The 26,675-nt window shown below is 34.7% G+C and overlaps 1 protein-coding gene across 1 annotated transcript in view; it reads left to right on the forward strand.

Moving 5' to 3' along the window:
- The first annotated feature begins 6,267 nt into the window (after positions 1-6,267).
- The window catches only part of LOC117170369 (testis-specific serine/threonine-protein kinase 4-like), a 75,425-nt gene continuing 55,017 nt past the window's right edge, over positions 6,268-26,675 (forward strand). The window contains exon 1 of the mRNA XM_033357124.1: positions 6,268-6,310. Coding sequence (XP_033213015.1) covers positions 6,275-6,310 — 36 coding nt within the window. The 5' untranslated portion in view covers positions 6,268-6,274. The remainder of the gene's footprint in view (positions 6,311-26,675) is intronic.

Raw genomic sequence — 26,675 nt, forward strand, 5'->3', positions numbered from 1 at the left:
AGAGGGAGCTCTTCTTAATATTTTGGCACCAAAATCATGTCGATACACCTTACCGACTGCGAGTAAAGCCACCCACGCTTTAACTTGACAGACTGTATGATTCAGAAGATCATTTACACAAGCTTTTCTTAAGCGAAATCTCGTTTGCAGCCCCATGCCACTTTTCTGGAGGGCTGTGAAAAATATTTGTCATGAGAGTTGACGGTGGCTGTGTGGTGGCGCCAGCTATGCAGTTGGCCTAGTATTTAAATATTGTACGGCGAAAGTGTTAAAAAAATGTTTCTCAAATGAAAATAATTTTCTAATAGTTCTGGGTAAAAGATAATAATCTTTAAGATTTTTTATTACCTCCTGAATAAATTCTGAATAAAAAATAACTAGCGAAAATCCTAAAATCCACTGCTTTTAGACGTCAATCCCAATGCATTTCTACTAACTACAGAAAATAATTATTCTTGCACAATCAAATTAAACATATAATTATTTGTGTAATTTTTAAATATCCAAAAAGAAAATAGTCTAAATTTTCTAACATTTTTTATTATATTATGTAATATATATATAACATAATATTTATTTTATTTATTAATTTAAATTCATTTTGGATTTTTAAATATTTTAATAAACAAATTATGTGTTTTAATTAACACAATGTGCTTCCTTCTTTAATAATATCATATGTTATTTCAAGTTCAAAAAATGAACCTTGTTAAAATGATTTATAAAATGAAGGAAAATATGCTAATGTTAATTGTAACTAATTTTGAAAAAGAACTCGACGTGAACTTCTGATAAAAATATTTCGGGTTTTCTTTATTTGAAAATAACAATTTAGAGTTTAATGTTTTCTTTTTTCTCTGTAGATAAAAGTTGCAATTCTTATTTAAGTCTAATGCTGTATCGCTTATTTTATTCCTTAAAAGATTTTCTGCAAATGTCATTAGCAGTTTTTTTTTTAATTATATATGAGAACCTATTGTTTACAAAAATAAAGATCTTAGAATCCCCAAATGAAATTTTTAATCTAAAAACGTATCCATAAGATTTGCGGAGAATCTTTTGAGGAATAAAATAAGCCCTACATCATTGGGATTGAATAATAATATTGCAACTTTTACCTAAAGTGAGAGAGAAAAACATTAAAGTGTAAAAAACTACTGTTAAATAAACAATGACAATTGTAAAATATTTATTTTAAAAGTTCACCTCAAGTTCTTAAAAAAAACCAGTTATAATTAACAATAAAATATTTTCCTCGATTTTGTAAATCATTTTTAACAATGTTTATTTTTTTAGCTTGAAATAACTTTAGTTCATGTTCAATTTAAAAACAAGTATAATGAACATTCCCTTTCCCTCTTAAATCTTAGGCTAAATTTCATGAAAATAGTTACGATGAAAAACATTTTTTGTAATGAATTCATTAACATTAATTAAATTTTGTTGACTATGTGTAATTTTAGTTTATTTTCTTAAACTTGAAATTTTTGGAAACTACCATTTTTTTAATTCTGAAAAATAAAAATAAATTATCCTAAAATCTTCCATAAAATAATTTTAAATTTTCCTAATAATCTAGAGAATATTGTTTGACTTTCTAAAAACCTTCCCAAATTTATAAAAACCTTCTCTTTCAAAAACTTGTAAAAAATCTACATTTTTCTCCAAATTTTTATGATTATCAAATTAAACATTTTTTAAACATATTTTTAATGTATCTGAACGATCTAAAGGTCTTTAAATTTTTTTTTCAATTTTTATTAAAATATTTTAAAGACAAACAAATTTTCCTTCAAGACTCCCAGATTATTTTTAGAAATTTTTTTGGAAATACTTTAAAATCTTTTAGAAAAATCATTTAACATTTTTCTGAGAATCTGAAGAAAAAATTTGTATTCCCTCGAAACTTTCCGTAATTTTAATCCATCTCTCTATTTCAAAATCTTCAACAATCTACATTGAAAAAATGCAATTTTTCACAAGTTTAAAAATAACTTGGAATTATTTGAATAGTTGAAAATATTTATCAAGCATAATAAAATTTTTTATGTAATTTTGATTCAATTTTCGTTTAAAATCTCTTCTTTAAAATAAAGAAATCATTAAAAATATTAACAGGAATCTTGGGACAATTATATTGTTCTCCTAAAACCATTAAAAATTCTTAAAAGGCTTCTATTTTTTGTTCTAAATCATCAAAAATGTACATTTCGTTTTAAATTTTTCGAAATCTTCTAAAGATTTTAATTATTTTCGATTGTTTTCAAAACTAACTGAAACTTCTACCAATAAAAAAAAAATTAATCGGAAAAAATTGTTTTAAATCTTTCGGATTTTTTTTTACATATTTTAAAATCTTCAAAACTTAAAATAAACCTTTTAAAATAATATCTGGATAACTTTGAATTTTCCTAAAGTCTTATTGTCCGTTCAATAGCGAAATTAAAAATATATATATAAAATTTAAAAATAGAAATTAATAAAATTAAAAAAAGGTACTATAAAGTAATAAAAAATTTATAAAATTTCATCTACGATAAGTTTGACTCTATTTATTACATTACAGTCATCAAAAACTGTAAAATAATTTATATCTTCATTAAATTATTCTTTCACAGACATAATTTAAACATTTGAAATGAAAATAAACGTTTATAGATCATTCTTTTCTGTAGATTCGATGAAACAAATTATGATCAATAATTAAAAACCTACATGCACTGTTAGACGAGAATAGATCAATGTAAAATAGATAAAATAGCAATTTGAAAATTATTTTGAAAACTTAGTTCCTATGTTGCGACTCCTTATTTAGAATAAGATCCTTTATTTCATGTTTAATTTAAAAACAATTATAATGAAAATTCCCTCGTTGTCCTAAATCTTAAGCTAGATTTCATGAAAAGAGTTATGCTGAAAAGCAATTTTATAAGTGAATTCATTAAAATTAATTAAATCTATTTACAATTTATAATTTTAGTTCATTTTTTTAAACTTGAATATATATTAAGATATCATTTTTTTATTATTCATTCAATAATGCCCAATATACACAGTTAATATTAATAATAAAATAATATTTTTTAAAAGAGAAAAACTCTAAAAACATGAAGATATACCTATACACTTTATATGTAACACCGTTGCCATAACATTAGTTTGATACCGTTCTTTGAAATAGAATTTGCCATTATTAAATAATATTAAGATCATTTGGTGGTTTGAAAAATTGCATTTTGTTCGCTTTGTCCTGCTCCCGATTACATTTTAATCCCGATTTACTATAAAAACAAACGCACTTCACGATTTTGGTTTAAAATTTTAACACTGCGGATATTTGATCTAAAAGCAGTTTCTTCAGTTTTCTTTCGCTTAGAAAATGGAAAATGTCGAAAAGATTACTCAAAATATTCAAAGATTATTTAATACTGTCGGTAAACTACTTTTAATGCGTTATTAAATTCAGAGATATTATTTTGTCATGCATTTGCAACGATCATAAGCAAAGATCAGACGACCTCAGAACTTCTTCCAAAAACTCCATATTTCACAATGACGCTGCACTTTTTAGGTTAAAGGACGATTAAATTGCCCTAACCGACCAATCTTGACCGGTTAGATTTAACGGTGGTTAATGCGAGTTAACCGGCTGTCAAAAATTGGTGGAACGCCTAATTAGCTTTAACCGAGGATTAGATTTTTAACCGAGGTTGGTGGAACCGGCCCTAAGGTATTGAGAAATATTCATTTATTAAAAATTTTTCCGATATAGAGGTGATACGCAGAAGATATGGGGAAAATATAATAAGAATCAATTCACATTAATATTTTGGTACATTTATTACACACGGATATATTGAACCTATGGCCTAATACAAAAATGTATATACAATTTCTGAGCATCATATTTTAAATTCATCATTATCACGGATTGGATTAAAATGCAATTTACTGGTTCAAAAGTGAATAATTTTATTAAGACATTATTTTTATTATTTTATTAAACATGACATTTTTATTAAAAAGAGATGAATTTTGAAAGGGAAAATAAAAATTAGGATAAAAAGTATTTAATTTTCAATAACAAAAACAAAATTCAGTTGAAATTTCAACAGGGAAATAACATTTTTTAACCATTAGTCTTCTTTATTCATAATGTGTCCGCTAAGGGTTTACATGACTTCCATTCCTTATAATATTTCGGTTTATATCCATATTTTTTTTTACAATCTTATCCTTTCTATATATACAATTATTTACAACTATTTATACAGTCTTATATCTAGTTTCTTATTTCTATTTCCTGCGATAGCGCAATTTAGGATTTATTAGCAAACGATTGAGCGATCGAACGAAAGCGAGAGTGCACGCGAGAGAGAGAGCATGAGAACGCAAACGCATCTTAGTCTACTTAACTTTTACCTTACCATTACTTACAATTTTTACGCTTCTAATCTAAGCGATTTCCGCAACAACAGCATAAATATCAGATTTATGATTAGATAGTTGTATTATAAACGTATAAGGAAGAAATTTTAAACCGAAAGTGGAATAAAAAAATTTTCAGATGAAAAAATTAATTAAAAAAAAAAAGAAGTTTCAAACAAAATAGTTAAATTTGTTAATAAATAGTTTAATTTTCAACAAAAAATATGAATGTTTGAGAAAGAAATTTGAGACGACATAGTTGCAGTCTCAACCTATAAGCAACATGCTTTCAACCAAAAGTGAAATTAAACTTTTCAGACGAAAAAATTCTTTTCCACAGAACAAAAGAATTTAAAAAAAATTCACTTTGAAATAAATACTTAAATTTTTAACAAAAAATACCAGTGCTCAAGAAAAATGTTACTTTAAGACGAAATAATTAAATTTAAAAAAAAATTAATGAATTTTTAACCAAAAATGGAATCACTACATGCCAGCTAAAAACCTTTTTTCAACAAAAAATAGGATTATCAACTAGTTGTGTTCAATAAAAAATGACGATTTTTTGACAAAATAGTTTAAACCTTTAACCAAAATCATGAATTTTTCAAACACAAGATTAATTTTATGACCGGAAAGACCAATTTTCAACAAAAAAACTTAATTTATGATTATATAGTTGAATTATAAACTTATAAACGAGAAATTTTGAGCCGAAAGTGCAATAATAAACTTTTGAGATAAAAAAAAAATAGTTTAAAAAAAGAACAAGCATTTCCAACAAAATAGGTACATTTCCAAATAAATAATTTCATTTTAAGCCAAAAATATGAATTTTTAAGAAGTGAAATGAAACTTTACGGATGAAGAAAAATTATTTTTCGTCAAAAAGAAAGAATATCCCACAACATAGTTTCAAATAAATACTTCATTTTTATTCTAAAAATATAAATTCTCAATAAAAAAGTTAATTTACGTGCAAATAGTTGAATTTTTAACTTATAAGCGACAAATTTTTAACGATAAGTGGAATGAAACTTTTAAGATAAACGAAAATTATTTTTCTAAAAAAACGAAAGAATTTCTAAAATAAATACTTTATTTGAAATAAATAGTCTAATTTTTAACAAAAAATATTTATTCTCAATGAAAATGATAATTTTCTAAAAGTGGAATCATTACATTTTCAGTTATAAAAACACGTTTTCAACAACAACAAGCAAATTATCAACCTTTTTCATCCAATTAAAAATGACGAATTTTTAATAAAACATTTGCATCCTCAAACAAAATGATGAGGTTTTAAAGACCAAGATTAATGTCATAACCAAAAGGACGAATTTTCAAAGAAAAAGGTTAATTTACAACAAGAAGTGCAATTATAAACAGTACATTTATGAGCGAATAGTTGAATTTCACACATACAATAAAGGAAGTTTTAACAATATAGTTACATTTTTAAATTAATAGTTCAGTTTCAAACCAAAAATATGAATTTCAAACAAACTATAAATTCTATGTATTTGTTTCGCTTTTCTACCAAATTCTCGAATTTTTATGCCAAAAACACCAATTTTCTACAAAAAATTAATTGATGACCAAATAGTTGAGCTTTTAATAAAAACTATGTATGTTAAACAAAAGAATTCATGTTTCACCAAAACATGAAAATTCAATGATTTTCAAATTGCGGTATCGGTCATTTTGAATTTTTGAATTCTGAAAAAATGGAGTGTTGCCAAATCGCTGAGTTGGCAACGTTCGCAGTATACTTGTACATTTACTTACTAGACTATTATGTGACTTCCGTTTCCGGCATGAAAGTGTAAAGCAGTGGGAATTGTTGATGCTGAGTTTTCCTGATATTGTGGTGAAATTTGAGGTGAGTGGATTGTGCAAGTGTGTAGAAGGGTGTCGATGTGAGAGATTAATTGAGGGATTGTGAGGTTGCAAAGGGGAGGTAGATATTTTGGAGGATTGAGACAGATTTGTGTGGAAGTTTGTTTGGAGATTTGTGACAGGGTCGAAGAACTGTGTTGACGGATTGGTAGTAGCAGGGTTGGGTAGCGACAAAGAAAGGCGATGCAGATTCCAGACAGCGACGGTAGATAGAGGCAGGGAAGTATAGAAGGCGGAAAAGTTTGAATTTGATTCATGGCTAGCGGAGCGAGTATCTCCGCCGAAGAAACAGAGTTAGAGCAGGAAGTGTTCAGTACGCCGAAAGAAGAGATAAAGGAAAGGAAGGCAAGGGGGAAGTATAAAAATAATTATCGAAAAGGAAAGATTAAGAGCAAAAAGCGTAGGGTCAATAGAAGCATTTATCAAAAGGAAGAGAGGGGAGAGGGAAAGTAGTGAAGAGAAGGAAGATATCGGGGCGAGCGTAAAATATCAGAAAATGTTTATATCGCCGCCGGAAAAGCAGAGTTTGGTAGGCAAGAGCGACAATAGTAAGGGTGCTGATGGTAGCGGAGATGAAAGTGAAGTGTCGATGAAAGAGAAAATACTAAAGAAAATTCTAGAAGTGATGATAGAGCAAAAACTAGAGAAGCGGGAAGAAGATAATAATACAAAGGTAGAAGAGATGAGAGGTAGGATGAACAAAACCTGAAAGCTCGAACGGGGATTGTGGTGGGGGCGAGAGTGGGAATAAGGAGATGGAAAGGCTGAGGAAAATAGAACAAAGAATATAAAGGAAAGAGAGGCAAGAAAGAAAATTAAATATAGTGATAAAGGATATAAGATTAGAGGGGAAGGAGCTGAAGGAAGGGATGGACGAAGTACTAAAAAGGATTGATGCTAATGTAGAGACAGAGGAAACGCGAAATGTAGGAAGGGAAGTGCGAAGAGGAGAGATAATGGTACTGGTGAAACTAGAGAAATGGGAACATAAGAGGGAGGTGATGACAAAGAAGAGGTTATTATATGGTAGTCCAGAGAGAATAGAGGATGATTTGACATAGGTAGAAAGGAAATTGCAGTATAAATTAAGGAAAATAGCGGAAGACGGAAGAAAAAGGGAAAGGGAACATGGGTTAAGTATAGGAGAATTCAGATAGAAAGAGTATGGTGGGATTGGGATGAAGAAAGGGAACAGATAGTAAGAAATGAGGTGCAGGGAAACTAGAAGAGGAAGGAACGGGAGATAGGAAAATAAGAAATAGTAAGAAGGAAAAAAGATGAGAAACGAAAGTAGGGAAGAATGGAAGATTTAGTGCTGAAATATAGCAGGATTGGAGAGAAAGGATAGGGAGTTTATGAGAAATTTAACACAACGGGATGTAGCCATAATGATGGAGACGTGGCTAGATGAAACGGGATGGGAAAGAGTAAGGGGAAGGTTATCAAGAGGTTATAAATGGCAAATGCAAAATGCAAAGAGGAAGAATAAAAAGGGCAGAGCAATGGGAGGAAAGGTTATGGGAGTAAGAAATGAATGTATAACAGGGAAAGATAAGAAAGACAGGAATGAATAAAAAGAAAGAGTAATAGTAGAAGAGGCAATGATGGGAGAAGAGAAGTGGAATGTAGTGGGGATTTATGTGAACAGTGATATGCAGGAAAAAGCAGAGGAGATTAAAGAAATGATTGAAGAAAATAAAGAAGAGATTAGGATGATAATAGATGGGGATTTCAATGCGAGAACAGGAGACAGTGGAGGAAGGGAATGGGGAGAAGAGAGAGGAAGAAAATCCGAAGATAAGGTACTAAGTGGGGAGGGAAAAAAGTTGTTCAAGAGCTTGGACGAGTTGGAATAGTATATCTTAAACGGAAATATAGAAGGGAATGAAAAAGGAGTAGTTACACGCTCAGAAAGTGAAAGGGGAACAGTAATTGATTATGTGATAGTGGATGATGAGGTAAGAGAGAAGGCTTAGAAACTAGAGGTAGGTGAATATATTGATTCGGATCACTTTCCCTTAATAGTGACATTAGAGGGACAAATAAACAAGAGCAATATGAATAAAAGGGGAGGAAACGTAAAAAGTGTAGGACAAGGGAATTGGTGAAGGAAAGGAAAAGAGCAGTTTAGAGAAAAAATAAGAAAGATCAAAATGGGAGAGGGAAATGAGAACGAAGAGATGGGAAAAATGATAGGAGAAATAAAAATAGGATTAGAGTGCACAAACAAAAATGAAGTTAATAAAAGGGGGGGGAGGATAAAAGTGGGTAGGATGAGGACTGCAAAGAGAAAAAAAGGGGGTCAGAAAGTAATGAAGAAAGTGGAGAAAAGAAAAAAGTAATGGGGGAGAATATAGGAAAAAAAAGAAAGAGTATACTGAGTTGTGTTATCAAAAGAAAGAGGAAGAGAATCAAAGGTTTGAGGAAAAGGCGGAGAAGGCTAGGACGGAAGAAAAGTTATGGAAGGTAGTAAATAGAGAAACAAAAAGAAGAAAAAGAGTAAACCAAGATATTGAAATGATAGAATGAAAGAAATATTTTTTGGATTTGCTAGGAGGAGTAGAGAGAAAAGTTGTAACGGGAGGAAAATATGGTAAAGAAAGAGATGAGGAAGAGGACATTTCAAGGGAAGAAATAGTTAAAATTTTAGGAATAATGAAAAATGGAAAGGCACCTGGTATAGATGAGATTCCAAATGAAGTATGGAAATATGGAGGGGAGGAACTAGAGCAATGGGCGTGGATAATGTGTAATAGAGTATGGAGAGGAGAGGGGTGGCCTGAGTTATGGAAAGAAGGAGTAGTCATGCCAATAGTAAAGAAAGGCAAGGGAGAAGAGGTTAAAGATTATAGGGGTGTGACGTTGATGCCAACACTGTATAAAGTATACGTAACTATTTTGTTGGAGAGATTACAGATAGAAGTTGAAGAAAAAAAGATCCAGTCACCGAATCAGAGAGGGTTTAGAAAAGGAATGGGAGCGATGGACAAGATATATGTTCTTAACTATCTAGTAAATAAGAGAATTAAAAGGGAAAAAAGGAGCAATGATAGCAATGTTCGTGGACTTAAAGGCGGCGCTTAACTCATTAGGCCGAGGAGAAATAGAAAAAGTTATGATAAAAAAGGGGATAAGAGGGATTAATAAAGAGAGCATCAGAAATTTTTAGAGGGACAAAGAGCAGGGTAAAGGTAGGAGAGCAAGTATGAAATAGTTTCTGGTTGGGGAGAGGTGTGAGACAAGGGTGTCCTCTGAGCCCACTTTTATTTAATTTATTAATATCAGACTTGGAAGTAGAAATGAGGAGAAAGGTTTGGGGAGGAGTTAGGATAGGGAAGGAAAATATATATACACTAGCATACGCAGACGACATAGTGTTGGTGGCAGAGGATGAAGAAGGGATGGCGGGATTAATTACAGGATTAGAGAAATACTTAGATGGAAAAAACCTGATTGTAAATGTAGAAAAGACAAAGATAATGAGGTTTAGAAAATGAGGGGGAAGGAAGAAAGAATGGATAGAGAGATGGAAAGGAATAAAGTTAGAAGAAGTCAAAGAGTATAAATATTTGGGATATATCATGAAAACGAATGAAGATCATACAGCTCATATAGGAGAAAGGATAAAAAAGCAGCAGGGGTAATGAAAGAATTATGAGGAATAGGGAAAAGAAGGTTAAAAACAATTAGAGAAGGAGATTGTGGTTACTTGATACGCTGGTATGGCGGGTTTTAGGTTATGGAGCAGAGATATTGGGATGGAAAGAAAACAAAGATATTAAGAGTTTACAAGATATGTATATAAGGTGGACACGAGAGGCAGACTTGAGGACGCCAGGATATATGGTGAGAGAAGAAAGGCTAAGGGATAAGTTAAGTATCAGAGCGGGAAAGAGGGCATGAAAATTTGAGATGAAGCTGAGGGAGGGAAAGGGAGGAAATTGGCTAGAAAGTGTTTAATGGAAGTAGAAGAGAGGAGAAGGAGGGCGATCGAATTAACGAGATGGGAAGAAGAAAGGAGGGAGTTCTTTAATGATAGAGGAATAGAAGACGGGACTGGAGTAAACTATGAAGAGTTGGAAAAAAGGGAGAGGGAAAGACAATTAATAGAAAGATGGGGGGCCATTGAGGAATCAAAATTCAATAAATGGTATAAGATGATAAAAAAGGAAGGGATGCCACAGTATTTAGAAAAGGAATGGGGAGAGAGAAGGTGGACCAAAATAGCAAGATATAGATTGGGAAACGAGGTAAGGGAGGAGATGTACTGGGAAAAAGAAGAGAAAAGAAAGTGTAGAATATGTGAATGGGGGGAGGAAACATGGGAGCATGTATGGGAAGGATGTAGGAGAGGAATGGAAGATAAAGGAAGCTGGAAAGAAAATGTGGTGAAGATTCTAGGGGAAGATAGATTAGGAGAAGAATGGATGAAGGAGTTGGAGGGTACTAGAGGGGCGAATGAGAGAGAACGAAAGAATGCACGTGAAAAAAGGTAAATGGAGGTATAAAAAAGTGAAAGAACAAGGAAACGGAAGTCCCTTAGATTAGAAGCGTAAAAATTGTAAGTAATGGTAAAGTAAAAGTTAAGTAGACTAAGATGCGTTTGCGTTCTCATGCTCTCTCTCTCTCTCTATCTCTCTTTCGCTTGCACTCTCGCTTTAGATCGCGCGCTCACTCGTTTGCTAATAAGTCCTAAATTGCGCTATCGCAGAAAATAGAAATAAGGAACTAATAAGGAACTAGATATAAGATTTTATGTAAATATTTGTAAATAATTGTATATATAGAAAGCATACGATTGTAAAAAAATATAGATATAAACGGAAAGATTGTAAGGAACGGAAGTCATGTAAACCCTTAGGTGACACATTATGAATAAAGAAGATTATTATGTGCGCGATCTCACTTTTATACTCATTTTTATCATTTACTCAATTTTCTAATAAAAATTTCTTTGTTAAAATGTTCTCAACACTTATAATCTTGTTCACATATTACGTAATAGGCTGGGGCGAAAAACCAACATTGTGCGTCCAGGAAACGCCTGGATGCGGAAAAGTGGCCCAGTTCAATCCGAAACTCAGCGCACTTTGAAATTTTGAAATCGGATAATATCTTCAGTCTGTTCTTTGAGGGTCAAATCTCGAAAATTCACTAAAAAACACTAAAATTTAAGGTTTTGCAAAAATGGGGTTAAAATCGATACCGATGCCTTCCAAGGGTGAATTTACGATGAAAAGTCACCAGAGGGTAGTTAGAGGTCCGTACCGAGTCACCAAAGTCACCCCATGCCAATCCTCATGGAGGGGGAAATGGCTCAAAATTGCGTATTTTCGAGTAAAACGCTTAAATAATTGTGCGGTCCCTGGGTCATGTCTGCCTACGAGCACACGAGCGTCTGTACCACCTCTACACTGAAGCTGGATCCCCCCACCCCGGTCGCCTTCTCCCCCTCCCCTTCCCACTGGTCGAGCTTTGTCGAGACTTGTCAGAACCTGTCAATGGCTCGTACTGTCGACTCACGCCTAATGTTCGTTCAATGCAGGTACTAGTTGACGTTGTCGTTATAGTTTCTTCTTCTCATTGTCTCGTCGTTGGTTCTTTTGGTGGTAGAGATTCTGATTCTGCCTGCACTCCCCTCTTTGGTTTGTATGCCACAGCATATCGAAATTCGCAAAGAGAGACTTTGTGCAGTGCCCTATATTTGGTCCTCCAAAAGATTTTGGTACGAACGTTTTGCCAACGAGGGCTGACGTTCTGCGATTTTGTCAGGAGGTTCGAATTCAAAAGGGCTGTCTTTCAGAAAAAGACAAGGAGCCTTCGTTCCGAGACATTGCCGACGAAGTCCGTTCCAAACTAATAGTTATTTGGGAATCTGCTTCTATCCCAACGGTCTCAGAGTAACGCATTAAGGAATTTCTCACAAATCTTCATAAAAAATACACTACGTTGAAAAATTCAAGGAAGAGTGAAACAACTTCTCAAAGTAATAAGGATCAGAAAATCGCCGCCTTCAAAGAGTACTGCTCTGAATTATTTAACATAGCCGCTTGTAAGTGCGTTCACTTGTCTAGGTGCTCCTGTCCCAAGGAAAAGAAGGTTCCAGCCGTAGAGCATGCCTTCTATCTTGACCAAAGAGGTAAAAGACTCCTGGGAATCGCCAGCGTAGATGTCTCTGAGCAAAAAGAATACATAAGAGAGCAGAACGTATTGCAAAAAGTGGCAGATTTGAACGGGGAGAGGGTGAGGAAAGCGTTCCTACTGCATCGGCCTCCACATCTTCCTCTACGATTAATATGGATATAGATTTAGATTCCTTCTTTGAGGAAGGTGAAGGTGATAATCTTCCTCCTGAAATTAAGGTAAAAGTTGAAGCTTCTACCGATGATGACGATTTTTACGACATACCACGCAGACTTGTGCAGAGAAAATTATCACAAGCCATACTTGACTTACCTGAAGCAGCAGTAGTTGCTCAAAGATATGGTATAAGTCAACGGGCTGCGGCACATTTAAGCTCGTTTGTCCTCCTGATTGAGCCCACTGATCTCAGCTCAGATCAAAGGTATCTTTGTGAAATATCAGATGCCATACGGTTCGGAGCGTACTCTCCTGAGCTGGCCTCCTGGAAGATAGGCCCCATCGACATGGCTCGCTGGCTAACAACTGCAAATAGAATTCTGAGATTATACATATCAACAAAAAGACCCACAAACAAACTGCAAGTATTAGCCGAATACTTACTTACAGTATACGTACCTCAGTGGTTCCACATCAGACGGGATAAGTCTATCGCTGATGTGAGTCGGCACCTCTTCCAAGCAATCAAATTGTCAAGGTTTCTTCCTCTGAAGTACCGAAATGTGGTACACACTTCCAATCAGACGAGCGGCTTCTCTGCCATGCCAGAAAATATACATCTTGGAATGGTAACCGACTCTAGGCTTACCGTTCGCCAAGACGCACTCACCAAAATCCTGGAATCAAAACATAAACAACAGACAACTGTTAGATACAATATTGTGCCAAAAATTAATTTTGAAGCTAATGATTATACAGAAATTATTGATTGGGAACAGACAGATGTTTCACTTACCATACCTCCAGTTTTAATTCCTATAACAGAGGATGAACTTACTACTAAGCTATCTATGGCTGATGGGTTGGTACCAGACTAGGACTTTACATCCTTCCCTTGTCACACAGTAGCGGTGAAAAGAACTGTTAGACTGGTAACAGAGGTGTCCAAACAAGGCATCGGTCCTGAGGCTCGGGACCGATAGATACGCGCCACACTTCTTTCTCGAAAGACTGTCAACTTATTTGACACTACCATAAGAAAGACTTTGTGGGTGTAATTAATGTCTCTGGGACTTAAATAAGTACGTTCTACATATGGTTGGTTGGTTGAGTAGGGCGTGAGTGGAGCCCGATGTGCAGCCACCTCCACGGGTGCGTTACAGGGGACCACCCTGTTGCACTCGGGTGCACTCCGAGCCGTTCCACGATGTTAGGTGAGTGTTGGGCTTCACTCGGGTGAACTGTTCAGTGGTCACTCGGGTGAAGAGTGGGGGTCACTCGACGGGTGACTATTACACCCACTGAAACTAGGTATGTGGAAGTGAGTGAACAGTGGAATTGGCGGGTAGAAGTGGCGGGAATCTCAAATTTAGTAGTAGACTAAAATTTAGTATCTTCATCATCTAAAGTTTAGTATCTTCATCACTTCCCACTATTATTAAACACATCACTGTTTTTAATAACAATGACCTCATTACTGAAGCAGCAATTAAAATCTTCTTATCCTGTTATTGCATTTTTTTAAACTTTTGTGTAACGTAACCTCAACTATCTTGCACCAAACATCACCCGACGCACACTCGAAACCGTTCATTCTACCATCCTCCTTCCACTTCACCCTAGTAAACTCCGCCCACTTCTTTACTTCACCCGCCAATTCACCAGGGTGGTCGCTGCACAAGCATTTAAGCGTTTCAATCGAAAATACGCAATTTTGAACCACTTCCCCCTCCATGAGGATTGGCATGGGGTGACTTTGGCGATTCGGTACCGACCTCTAAGTACCCTCTGATGACTTTTCATCGTAAAGTCACCATTGGAAGGCATCGGTATCGATTTTAAGCCCATTTTTTGCACAATCTTAAAATTTAATGCTTTTTAGTGAAATTTCGAGATTTCACCCTCAAAGAACAGACTGAAGATATTATCCGATTTCAAAATTTCAAAGTGCGCTGAGTTTCGGATTGGACTGGAACACTTTTCCGCACCCAGGCGTTTCCTGGAGGCACAATGTTGGTTTTTCGCCCCAGCCCATTACGTAACGTTATTTTAAACACTTTTACCATCCCACACCATAACTGCAGTTACGTAACATTTTTTTTTTGTATTAGTTTAAGAAACTTGATAGACGTTTTGTAAGTAAACACAGATTTTAGGATGAAGTGATTGTTTAAAGTCTGTTAAAATTTTCTTCTACAAAAATCCTTATTCATCTTACAGATCCTGCAAGTGATCTTATAAACAACACCACCCTTTTCAAAACTATCGTCGTTGGATTCTTATTTTTTTTACAGGCTTCTGCATTAATTTGATTATTGGGCGTTAAATAGAATTCTTAATTTGTATTTTAATCTAATTTAAATTTCTTAAATTTTGGATGGTATAGTTCTTTGCCAAAGAGTACTGTTATTTTTGTTTAAAATGAAATTCTTTCTTTTTTCAGTTGTGAGATGTTAGTGTTTTATGTTTTTAATTTTTGGTCTACTGGTTTTTAATAAAGTCGTATGGATAATTATTACATTTAATAAAGTTTGTGTAACTATGACAATATATTTAGGGTCAAATTCCAGTTCTTGTGATTTAAATGGTGATTTGATAAATAATTCATTTTTTCCAGTTGCAGGTGGTATTTGATATCAATAATTTTCAGTGAACCCTTTATGGAGAATTAGAGTTATCTCTTAAAAGTTAATTTGTTTGTTTGTTAGGTTTTCTAGAGTAAATATTAAAAATCCACATATTTTATAAATTCATTTAGAAAATTCAGTACTTTCTCTTGTTTGACATACAGTATCGTATGATACTGATGATATGAATGACCCCTTCGGGGCTCCGTTTTTTTTGTCTCTATACTTTAAAATCGAATTGAAAATATGAATTTTCCACGCATACACGAATTGCTTTAATAAACTAAGTATAACTAACTGCGCCCTGTAGCAGCGGCTTTGCTGCCGCGGGAAGTCCGCTATCATTAATACTATGGATCGAGAACAAACCGAAATGACATAAAAGTTGTATATTGCATAATATTGGAATGAAATCAACATACAGTTTTAAGTATTTATCGTAGAATTTGGGTTTGTAAAATGTAAAGTCGGTAGTAAAATTTGAAGTAAACTTGAAAAAAATTCTTAGAAAGTAAAATAGAAATAAAAAATTGAATACAGAACATCGAAACTGTATTTTTCGAATTTTGATTGTAAAAATTGTATTTAAGTTGTCCAATTCAGTTGCGAAAATTCCAAATCACTTTTGAAATTTGTAGACAGCTTAAGGAAAACTCCAAATACGAAAAAAGAATTAAAAAAAAACATAAGATGAAAAAGCGTTTTCAAATTTTAAATCATAAAGCTCAGACTGAAGTCGCAGAATTTGGTTGAAAAATGCAATGTCTACAGTGAAATTTGCACTAAACTTTGAAAAGTCTCTAAGAACGTAAAACAGAAATATGACCTGAAATACAGCATTTTTTTAATTATAAAGATTATACTCCAGTCATTGAATCCAGAAATGATTGTTTATATTTATAAGTTTGGACTATAATTAAATTCTTTTTGCAGTGTACATTAGACTTATTATACCTTCTTATACTTCTATTAAAAAAAGAGAAAAGTTTTCAAAAATTACCGAGATGCAAGCTTTTAAAAATTTCATTTCTTGAGAAAAAGTGTCTAACACAAAACACCTTAAAAATTTGAAAAATATATTTTTTTATGTTGATTAAATTTTAAATTATCTAAGTATGTTTAAAAACATATTTATTGTTCTTAATATATTTGTGGGTGACAATCGTCGTAAAATCATTTGAAACATAACGTTTTTTCGACAACAAGGGCAATTAATGACGATAAATTACGATTATGCAAATAAATGAATCGAAAAGTGTCTGCATGATAGTTATTTCCCAATAATTTTATTATTTTAGAGGGGGGGGGGGGGAATTGATCGCCATGGGACATAAAAAATTATTATTTGACATATTTCCAATGCGAAAAATAGAAGAAAAAAAAGTTGTAAGATAAAAGATTTAAACTAGCGACAGCCTGGACGTTAGATAGGCGCTTTACCTCTGGACCAGTGACGCAGGCTGAAAAGAGCAGCGCGTGACTGGGTAGACATTTGGCAGCCCCGGCGACCGTGATTTTCATCCGCTCATAATTTTTAAACAAGGGCCGTATTACAAAGAAGCAGGGAGACGTGTCTAATTAATAAAAAGAGATATTTCGGGTTCCAATCGTGTACAAAACGTAGTTTTACACACGATTGGAACCCGAAATATTTCTTTAATCAAAATGAATAATTGTGACAACATTAAATCTATTAGGTGTCTAATTATTTTTGACATACTATCGATTGATCATAGTTCAATCAAAAAGTCAATGCTGCAGAAGAGGCATTTTCCTTATAAGTTCAAAAGTGTCGAAAGAATGCCATCAGTATTTATGGTATCGTCCTCAGTGTGGCGTCGTAGCTTTGGGGATAAGGTGTGTGTTTTGAAGCGAGCGGTGCGTGCGTTCGATCTTTGACGATTGCGGATATTTTCATAAAGTGCGTTTCTCATTAATTATAAGTAATAAGTCTTCTCTGAAAAATTCCAACAATAAGTTAGTTTATATTAATTTATGGAGTATAGTTAAGAATTAATGTCCATAAAAATACGAGAAAATTGAGGTTAAAGAAGGTGTCAATTCTTTAGATTTAACTTCTGGAAAACATGTAGTTTGCGTGACGTTTTCGCTTTCGCCCTCGATAGATTGCCACTTAAGGGCTTCGATAGAAAATAGGAAATCTGGACAGGACCTCGCAAGAATTAAGTAATAATTTCTACCCGGGAGCAGAGAGACTCGTTCCCATTCTTTACAAAAAATAGCGTTCTACAATTGAAAAAATGAAAATGTCAAAATGTCATTGTTTTCTTAGCTGAATTGCATGGATCAAAAATTTGTTTGACAGGACTCTGTGTGAAAAGTCTTATTTACAATAAAATGTGTTATAAATTTTTTTTTAAATCTTCTTCTTTACGTAATGAACTATGTTTTTCTAAGAAAGTGTCTTCACGTACCGAAAAATTCGGTTATTTATACTGAAATTTTGGTATAAAGAGCTCCTGTTAATTGTGAGACTGCAGTAATTGCGATTTTTTAATTATATATCGAATTATAATACGCTATTTGGTCGATAGAAATAGGTAATTTTTAAGAAAATAATGTGGGCCGAAGTTGTTTTAAATATTTTATGTTTATATTAATTTTGTATTAATTAAAAATATATATTCAATTTTTTATTAAGTTTGAAAAAATTGATAACTCGAAAACTAGAAAAAAGTAATTATTTATATACTTCTTCAAGTCTATAAAAATCATCTTCAGCATAGAAAATCGGATATATGATTTTTAAAATATTTTTTCTGAAAAAAAAGATCTTCTTTTGCTCCGCTGGGAAGCGGACCCAGGCCTTCAGATTTCCGGTCGAGTGCCTCGTGTAAAATGGTATATATGCTAATATTTTTCGCCTGGTTAGGTGTCAGGACTTAGATAGAGATCAATTTATCGGTCGTGTGCTGTTAGGATTCGTATATTCGTATTTGCGGGTAATTTCAGGACGTGTGACGTTCGTTTACTTTAAGATTTGAATGATGTAATTACCATATATGTGAACTAATTTACATATAAAATATAATTTTAAAATAAATGAAATAATTAAACAGTGCAAAAATACTTTTTCTTCTTTTGAAGAAATTTCTTTGGTAGTCAAATTTGTCGCCGATGAACTTAAAGCAAACCAATAGTTTTTAATAAAAAGTATAAGAATTCTCGACCACTGATAGTAGTTAAAAATGGATGAATTAAATGCGATCCAATACTTTTAAATGTAAAGCATGCTCGTTGAAGTCTCGCATTCGTCGAGCACAAGCTTCACGCGAATCAATACTTTTCAAACCTTTTCTCCGCATAAGAAATTCGAATTAAAACGCATTTAAAATGCTAATCCTCTGTGAAACTTTTCAGTGCCACGTTTTTTGCAGGGGTATACAAAAATAAGTTTTAATGGGAAAATGCAGATTAAACAGAAATTAAAGACATGAAAATAAAAATATATTGTAATATATTATAATTCGTGCAATCATTTATTTCTAAATACAATAATTGTGAAGTAATTATTCTCTTTTTACAATGATTATAATAGATTATCCTGTGCAGGAATTACAAGATTTACACTGACTGCGTCAGCGCCATTCACTTTATTCAGTGCACATGCTAATGGCTAATTGTGAATGTGAAGTTTCATAATCTAAAGATTGTAACTTATTAATTTTGTACTTTAGGTGAAAAAAAGTCATCGACATTATTTTTTTTTACGATACTTAAATTGAATTGCGTGCATAGATAAGGGAAAATGTGTCGCGCACAGTTTTCACTGAAAGTCGGTTGCGTTCATCGCTCCATTCGCATTTTATTAACGAAAAATGAATCACGCAATTGGCGTTCAATTCGTAATTAACGTCCAAAATCATAAGATTTCTCGAAAATAATCTGGTTCTGTAAAAACTAGGATATTTTTATAGTTTTAAGAGAAAATCAGGACACCAGGCCATACGGGGCACGATTAGGACGTGGTAACCCGACGATATTCAATTCAATTTATTCTCCATGTATACCCATCTCTCGTTTTTATATTTTTCTATGCAATGTTCCACCCCAATTACATGTTACTTAAACTTTGGTACAAAAATGATAATGATAATGATAATAATCCAACGCTCGCGGCCGCTCGTAATTGTATACCTACAACATCACCGCAGGAGGTTTCAAACATCGTTTTGGATTGACTTATAACATGCTAATCTCATCTGTAACTTGACTTAGTGCGTGGCTATGATGTATAACCGGGTTCACTCGAGTAAAAGTTTTGAATAAATGAAAATAATGTATAATAATTATGATTCGGTCCTGCCGAAGTTGTTTTCCCTACCGAAGGTGTTCGCCCTACCGAAGGTGTTTTCCCTACCGAAGGTGTTCTCACGTTGGTGTCGCGGTAGGCCTCGAGCTCTCCTCTCATGACTTTGACGGCTATATTGGCAGTAACACTGCTACTGATAGGGTTTTCTATGTCAGATAGGCTGATAATGAAGAGGACAGGGACTAAGAAGAATAACAAAACCCATAACTGAAAAATGGAGAGTATGTCAAGGATTTTGAAATGCTTGTCGCTTCCCGAGGATCGTCGAGGCGCCCCTGGAATCACAGCTGGGGGTGACAAAAATAAATGAGCAGAATCTGGTAGAGCAGAAGCGCTCAATATCTGTAAACATATTCCTTTCCGCTGTTGAAATAGCTGCTATCAAAATAGAAGTGGAACATCAGCTTCCTATTGATGAACTCGCCTTGAAATATATGGAGAACCAAGACTTGATTGAAGCTGAAGGCATAGGTGCTAAGGATAATAAACATCATGTACCGAGTCCATTAGAACCACATCCGGATATTAATAACGATGATGTGGATAGCGAAATGCCAGAAAAACTAAAGCACCTTGAAAGGAATTTTTGCCATACTTTACTAGAGTTAAGATATGTAGAACGAACACTAAGGCATTCTCTGCCCAAAATAAACATCACAAATGATCTGCGTGCACTAATAGGACACCTCAACAGCAAGGTTTCACCTACGTATTTGAACGTAACACAAACTGTGTTAGAGATGCAACCTCTTGAAGACTGTGCAGTAGTGGCAACCTTTTGAACGTTGGACCGCAGAACTAAGCCTGCAAATTCAGTTTCTGTCCCAGCAAGCGATCGAGATCCACAATGAAATATCAGGTTGGACATGGACGTCAGCAAAGTAAGGTGAAAATTGGGTCGATTAACCGAATATAGAAAAGGAAATAGAACCAGAAAGCTGATAAACCATGTTACTAAAATCATCTAGCATCGGCACACTGAGACATTAGCACCAGCAATATTGGATGAGATGATGGACTCCCAACGGCAGAGACCTGATGTTCTTACTGCCGGACTGCGTCGGTACAAGAAAAGTAGTGCACGAAGGAACCAAAATCGAAACTTTTAGACAGATGAGAGAAGGTTCTATCGGGAAAAATGAAATGATGCAATTTGGACAATGTGTGGTTCAAACTAAAGAAAGCAAGGGCAAGCAATAGCCCTGAAATGACATTTAAATGGCCAAAGCCACTCAGGCGGGACATCCTTACCTGTTGACAAGAAAGCTCATCGGCGCGAAGAGGATAAATGCAAAGGCTGCATGAACATTGGATCAATATGCACCCGGAATATGATGTTACAATTCCCTAGTATTTAAGAGATCATGTATCGTTTTACGCAAAGGGGGATATGAAGCTCTTTATCAAGGAGAAGAGCAATATCCTCCACAGAACATACCACTCGTTCTAGAAAGACCACTGTTGCAGATAGCCGATAATGCCAATAAGAGAAATAGGAGATCAAAAATCCACGAAAAAATTTTTCTCAGGACGGACAAATTAGCTAAAGCTCTAATACTGCTCTCCCTGATTTGCTTCTTGAAGATATTGATCTCTGGAATCTGAACTGTGTAGTTTACGAAAAGGCGATCTCCGTCATGTGCGAAAATAGAGGTAATGATACTTCAGTAAGCCTGATCAAGACGCGCGAGCTTATTGCATAGCTTCATTTTACGATTAAAACTACTATACGGCATGCATAAAATTTGAAGTGCTGATTAGCTACATAACATCAAATAAGAAGTTTACTCCAAAAGTTAGTGCACTTGCTCGAAACTTACGGATAGCAGATCACACTCTGAACCAGTGTGAAGTGGATTCAGGAAAATTTCACCTTTTCTAGTTAACCTTCTCGTTTTTTCAACAAAACGACATGTTCTTTTAAAAATCCGCCTAGTCGAGAAGAGATTCAATTCTTCTAGGAACAACTATATGGTGATACTCATAAGCTAGATAAAGAAGCTTCAGATATCTCACTTATAACGCTACTTTTTCAATCTAGAATTAAATTAAGTGGTCTCTCTAAATAGCGCACTATGGGCCCTGGTAAAATGAATGAGGTTGAAAGAAATAGGTAATTCAAGATAACATTTAAAGAAATAATTTAGACATATAACACAACTGAGATTTTTGGGCGACAGTCCTTGCATGAGACAGAGGTAAATCCTTTCAACCGAGCTGAGTGAAAAAAGCTAAATGTAGCCAGGACCTGTGTTCTGAAAGAGATAGGTAAACTCACTGAACGATTGGACGGTTCAGGACGAAAGATAAACGGGAACCTCACCAACTAAGGAACTCAGTTTAACGATAAAATATTGTAGAGGGGGGCGGTACGTAATTACAAAGCTCAAATAATTAAATACAATATTTAACAAAAATGTATTCCATATTTCAGAAAAGTTTAACAAAAGATGTACCACCGAGGGAAAAGAAAACAATAAAAATAACAATTACATAAAATGTAATTTCTAAGATATCACAATATGAAAAACGATATGTAGAGATCACAAAGAAAGGGATAAAATTAGCTCGTACGAAAGGCAAGGGGTCAAAATATCATTAGAAGCATTGCGGGATCGTAAACATAATAGATTATTACAAATGGTTCAAACAGAATATAAGAAGCGTAGCGGCATCGAGAACACAAACAAAATATTTGCGCAAAGTAGGAGGTATTATAAAAGCGAGCAAAGCGGGACCGGGGGCACTTTCAAATATGTTGCAAGGTTAAAAAAACATTTTGAGAAACATTGTAAATTGAACAAAATAACATAAGCGTAGGGCGGATTCGGTAACATTATAAAAGATAAAATTATTTTGGATGGCATCATAAAGATATCAAACAAAATATAGACGATATTGTAAGATCAGTAACATTAAAAAATGAATAAAAACTCATATTTGCGGGGTAGGCAACATTTAAAAAATAAAACAAGATAAAATTATTTTCAAAGGCATTATAAGTAAGTCAGAAATAATTTGCACGGTAATGCAGGATCAAAAACATTCTAAAGGAATCAGTAATTTCAAGGGAGTCGGTGATTTCGGAGAATCATCATCACAAAAATAATAACTAAAAGACTCAATCACTAAATCACTCAAAGATAATTTTAAGATAGTAGGTAAGTTCAAGAGATTCGGTATTTTCTAGCAAATCCATAATTTTATAGGAATCGGTAATCTCAGGAAAATCGACAATATCAAGAGAATCACAAATAGGATAAAAATTTTAGGGGAGTCACAAGATTCACAATGAGGGTCATCACTGACTCGAAAACAAATACAATTAATTTTAGCGATTTTGGCAATCCAGATTATTTAAAATTTTCAAAGGCACATATTTAGATAAACACGAGATACAAGTTTTGCCACTCACAATTCAATATAAAAAAGGCAATACAACGATGACATCAATGTATACTTGTATAAATCATTAAAAGCAAAGATTTAGCCAAGGAGTACAAAAATTACATTTAAACAATTCCAACAAGATCAAATAATAAAAAGGTTTGGCTAAACGCTAAAAGGAAATCAGATCCTACCTTGGATGTGCTAGTAGAAAGCGGCAATAGCACGCTGTGTAGACATGTTGGTGGAGGGCTGGTGCACGTGAACTTAATTTCTATAATTCGCAACGATCGGGAGAAAGATAGCCAATGAGGTTCGCTTCCGATTAGTCCATCTTATCGTCCTGTCCTTTCTTCGTTAGTCCTTATCAGCCGCTGTTGGGAAAGGAAGAGATTCCGAACTCTTTCGCACGAGAGGTAGTGAGAGGCAAGAATCACCCCATTCATACTTTTGAGGCCTGACTGCGTTCTGGTGTTTCAGATTCTTCAGATAAAAGAGAAAACAAAAAGCATAAAAAGCCAAGAAATGCCTGTCCACAACAGAAACATTTGCAAAAATTATGGTTTTAGGCGAAGTTACCTATTCCCTTGTACAATTTCGTAATAACCGCCTCGGACGATCCTCAGCAGGAACGTGCCTTGGATCTCAGAGAACGAATAGAAATAACTCACTCTATCCTTATGGGTAAAATTATCGAATCTACCCTGGATGTCAGAGGGATACTCATTAATACACACAAAAACAATCAACTCTATCCTTAATGGCCGAAAAATTAATGCCATAAATAAACACTATAATAAGATAAAAGATAAAATATAATTAATTTACAGAGGAATGTCAAATAATTACTGCTGATGAAGTGAAGAAAGTTATCGCTAGATCTAGAACATTTTTAGCGCTAGGGCCAGATAAAATCAACAACTTTTGGTGGAATAAGTTCACTTCTATGCGCAACACTAGCTCGTATATTAACTACTTTCTTAAACGGAGAACGTTGAAGGACGCACGGTACTGATCCCTAAGAGCGGAGATTTGTCAAGTTCAAAGAACTAACGGCCCATTGCTTGTTTAAACGTCAGCTATAAGCTATTCCAAAAATAGTGAAATGTCAAAAAGAGTGTGACAAACAAGATTTGTCATAACATCCGTCAAAAGACAAACGATTACAAATTATGTCACATATAAGAGGGAGGTCTTCCAAGAAGACTCTTTATGTCCGATACTTTTCTGCATCTCACTGTTGCCTCTATCTATTGTGCACCAAGGAAGACTAGAAAATACATTAATACGTGATGATTAGGATCTTCAACTCATAGGCGAAAATACCATTCAACATCTTGGTAATGGAGAAACATATTCATATCTTAGAATACCGCAAGCGGAAACCTCTTATATACCTGCCTCGAGATAAAGGGGGTAGAGGTTTGCTGAGCTTAGAGTGGATTGAAGAACGGTTCTAGCTACAGCCTGCTCAGTTCTAAAAGGCACAGATTATCTAATGTGACTCGTACACTCACATGAAGTCGTCAACGTTGCGGCGTTTCTCTAGCGAGCCGCAGATAGGGCAGTAGAGGAGCTTGTTCTCCCATTTGATTTTAACGACACTACACATAGCCTAGCATCATTAACACCTTTGATGCTTAAAAGTCGTTTAAGGGAAGCAGAACATTCACTGCTACTAAATGAACATGCTGACAAGTCCCTTCATGGTAAATTTTACGGCATTATTTGTAGAGAAGAGCTATCGATGATTCTATCCAACATGTTTTTCAAATCTGCTGGATTAAGATCGAAGACGGAGGGATTTCTTTTTGCCTATCAATACGTCGTTATATACACCTTAGTTTACCGTGAGCAAATAATGAATGTACCTGAAGGCGATACAAACTGCTGTGCGTGCAAGAAAGAGCCAGAAACAATTGGACATGTTCTCAGTGGATGCTCAAAGTATGCAGGCTTTAGGTACATAGAGATACACTATGCAGCCCATTGTTCCTTATCTCTATTTTCTATTTTTTTATCATCCCAATACTTTTCCCTTCCTAAATTATTTTTCAGTGCTCCGTAGAATTCGCAATACTTCTATTTTTCTATCCTGCTCCAGTTCCGCTAAATTTTTTCATCTCTTCAGGTTATTAATCCCCTTTCTAAATTTTTTCCTATTTCCTCTCTTCTGATCCCTTTGCACATTCAATCTATCTTTTCCCCGTCTCCTACTTTCATTAAGGGGACTACTCCATCTAAAGCATAAAAAGGTATTTTTTGTCGATTTTTTAATAAAATAACAATAAGATAGGTCAATGATCTTTTGCATATATTAAAACACATGTTTGGACTAAAAGAAAAAAATGTTTGCACCCAAAAAAATTGAAAATGGCAGATTTATCAAGGGTCCCGCGTAACATTACACCGCAGACGACTTAAACCGTGTGCACCATACCTTAATATAAAGAGACTTTTTTGGTCCTTCAAAGTGTCAAGTGATACTTATTTCTTATTTCTACTCCCTATCGTAAAGAATTTCGAACATTTATGGCGACCGTAACTGGAAAGTAGTGGGTGATATAAGTGATTTGTAGTGACGCTTTAATGAGTGATATAAGTGACTTGTAGTGTCACTTTATTTTTGGAGAAACGTTTTGTGTTCTAGCTCTAAATATGGAGTCCTTTACGAAGGCCAGAAAATTGCAACGTTATAGAAATAGACGAGGAGGAAATTTCCATAGAGACACGACGGCCAGTTGTGCGTGGCTAGGTGTCAAGTGGCACGACAGGGAGGGGGAAGAATCGGAGCGGAAAAAGCGATCAGGCAAGGTTGAGAGCCTCCAGTGCAAGTGAGGGGGAGGATCTCTTGAAGAGGAAAAGGTAAAGCAAAGAGAGTCCGGAGAAAAGCGTGCCAGAGAGTCTCTTTAAAAAAGCATACGAACACGTAGGTCACCCCCCTTCCCCACCCAAATGGAGGGGCAGATGGAGAAGGAGGCTATCGGGATGCTAATAGGCGAGATCAGAGAGTAAAGGGAGGACGTAAGAGGGGCTATGGAACAGATGAAAAGTATAAGGGAGGACCTGAGGGTAAGAGATGAGAGATGGGGAAAGAAAGTAAAAGAGCTGAGGAGAAAAGTAAAAGGATTGCAGAGGGAGTTGGTGTCGGTAAGGAAGGAAAAAGAGGATAAAATAAAGGAGATGGAAGAAGATATTAGGATGTGGAAGGAAAGGGCGGAAAAAAGGCTGGAGAAGGTGGACGGCATGTCGGGAATGGAAGCAGTGGACACGGAGGAGGGTGAGAAGCAAGGCATTTGGGAGAAAGTAGAGATCATGATAGAAGAGAAAGTGGGAGAGCGTAAGAATGAAAAGGAGGAGAAAGCGGATAGGGAAAGGATAAGGGCAATGCAGTTGAGAATGGAGAGAAAAGAGTAGACAGATAGGAGAAATAATATATTGATAAGAGGATTGATGCTCAACAGAGGGGAAGAAAGGGACGGGGTGGAAACGCTGCTACAGAGCATAGGGTGGGTTAAAGGCAAGGTAAGGAAAGTTAGGATGAAGGGGAGAAAGGAGAATGAAGTGGTGGTGGTGGAATTGGAGAGCAATGAAGTTAGGGTATCGGAAAATAAAAATAGACGAGAAAATGTGGGTATGGGACGAAGAGAAGGAGGGATTGAAGGAAGTGCAGGTGAATTTGTTTCGGGGGAAGTAGGGGG

The sequence above is a fragment of the Belonocnema kinseyi genome, chromosome 3, assembly GCF_010883055.1.
Source record: "Belonocnema kinseyi isolate 2016_QV_RU_SX_M_011 chromosome 3, B_treatae_v1, whole genome shotgun sequence".
NCBI classification, from domain to species: Eukaryota; Metazoa; Arthropoda; class Insecta; order Hymenoptera; family Cynipidae; genus Belonocnema; species Belonocnema kinseyi.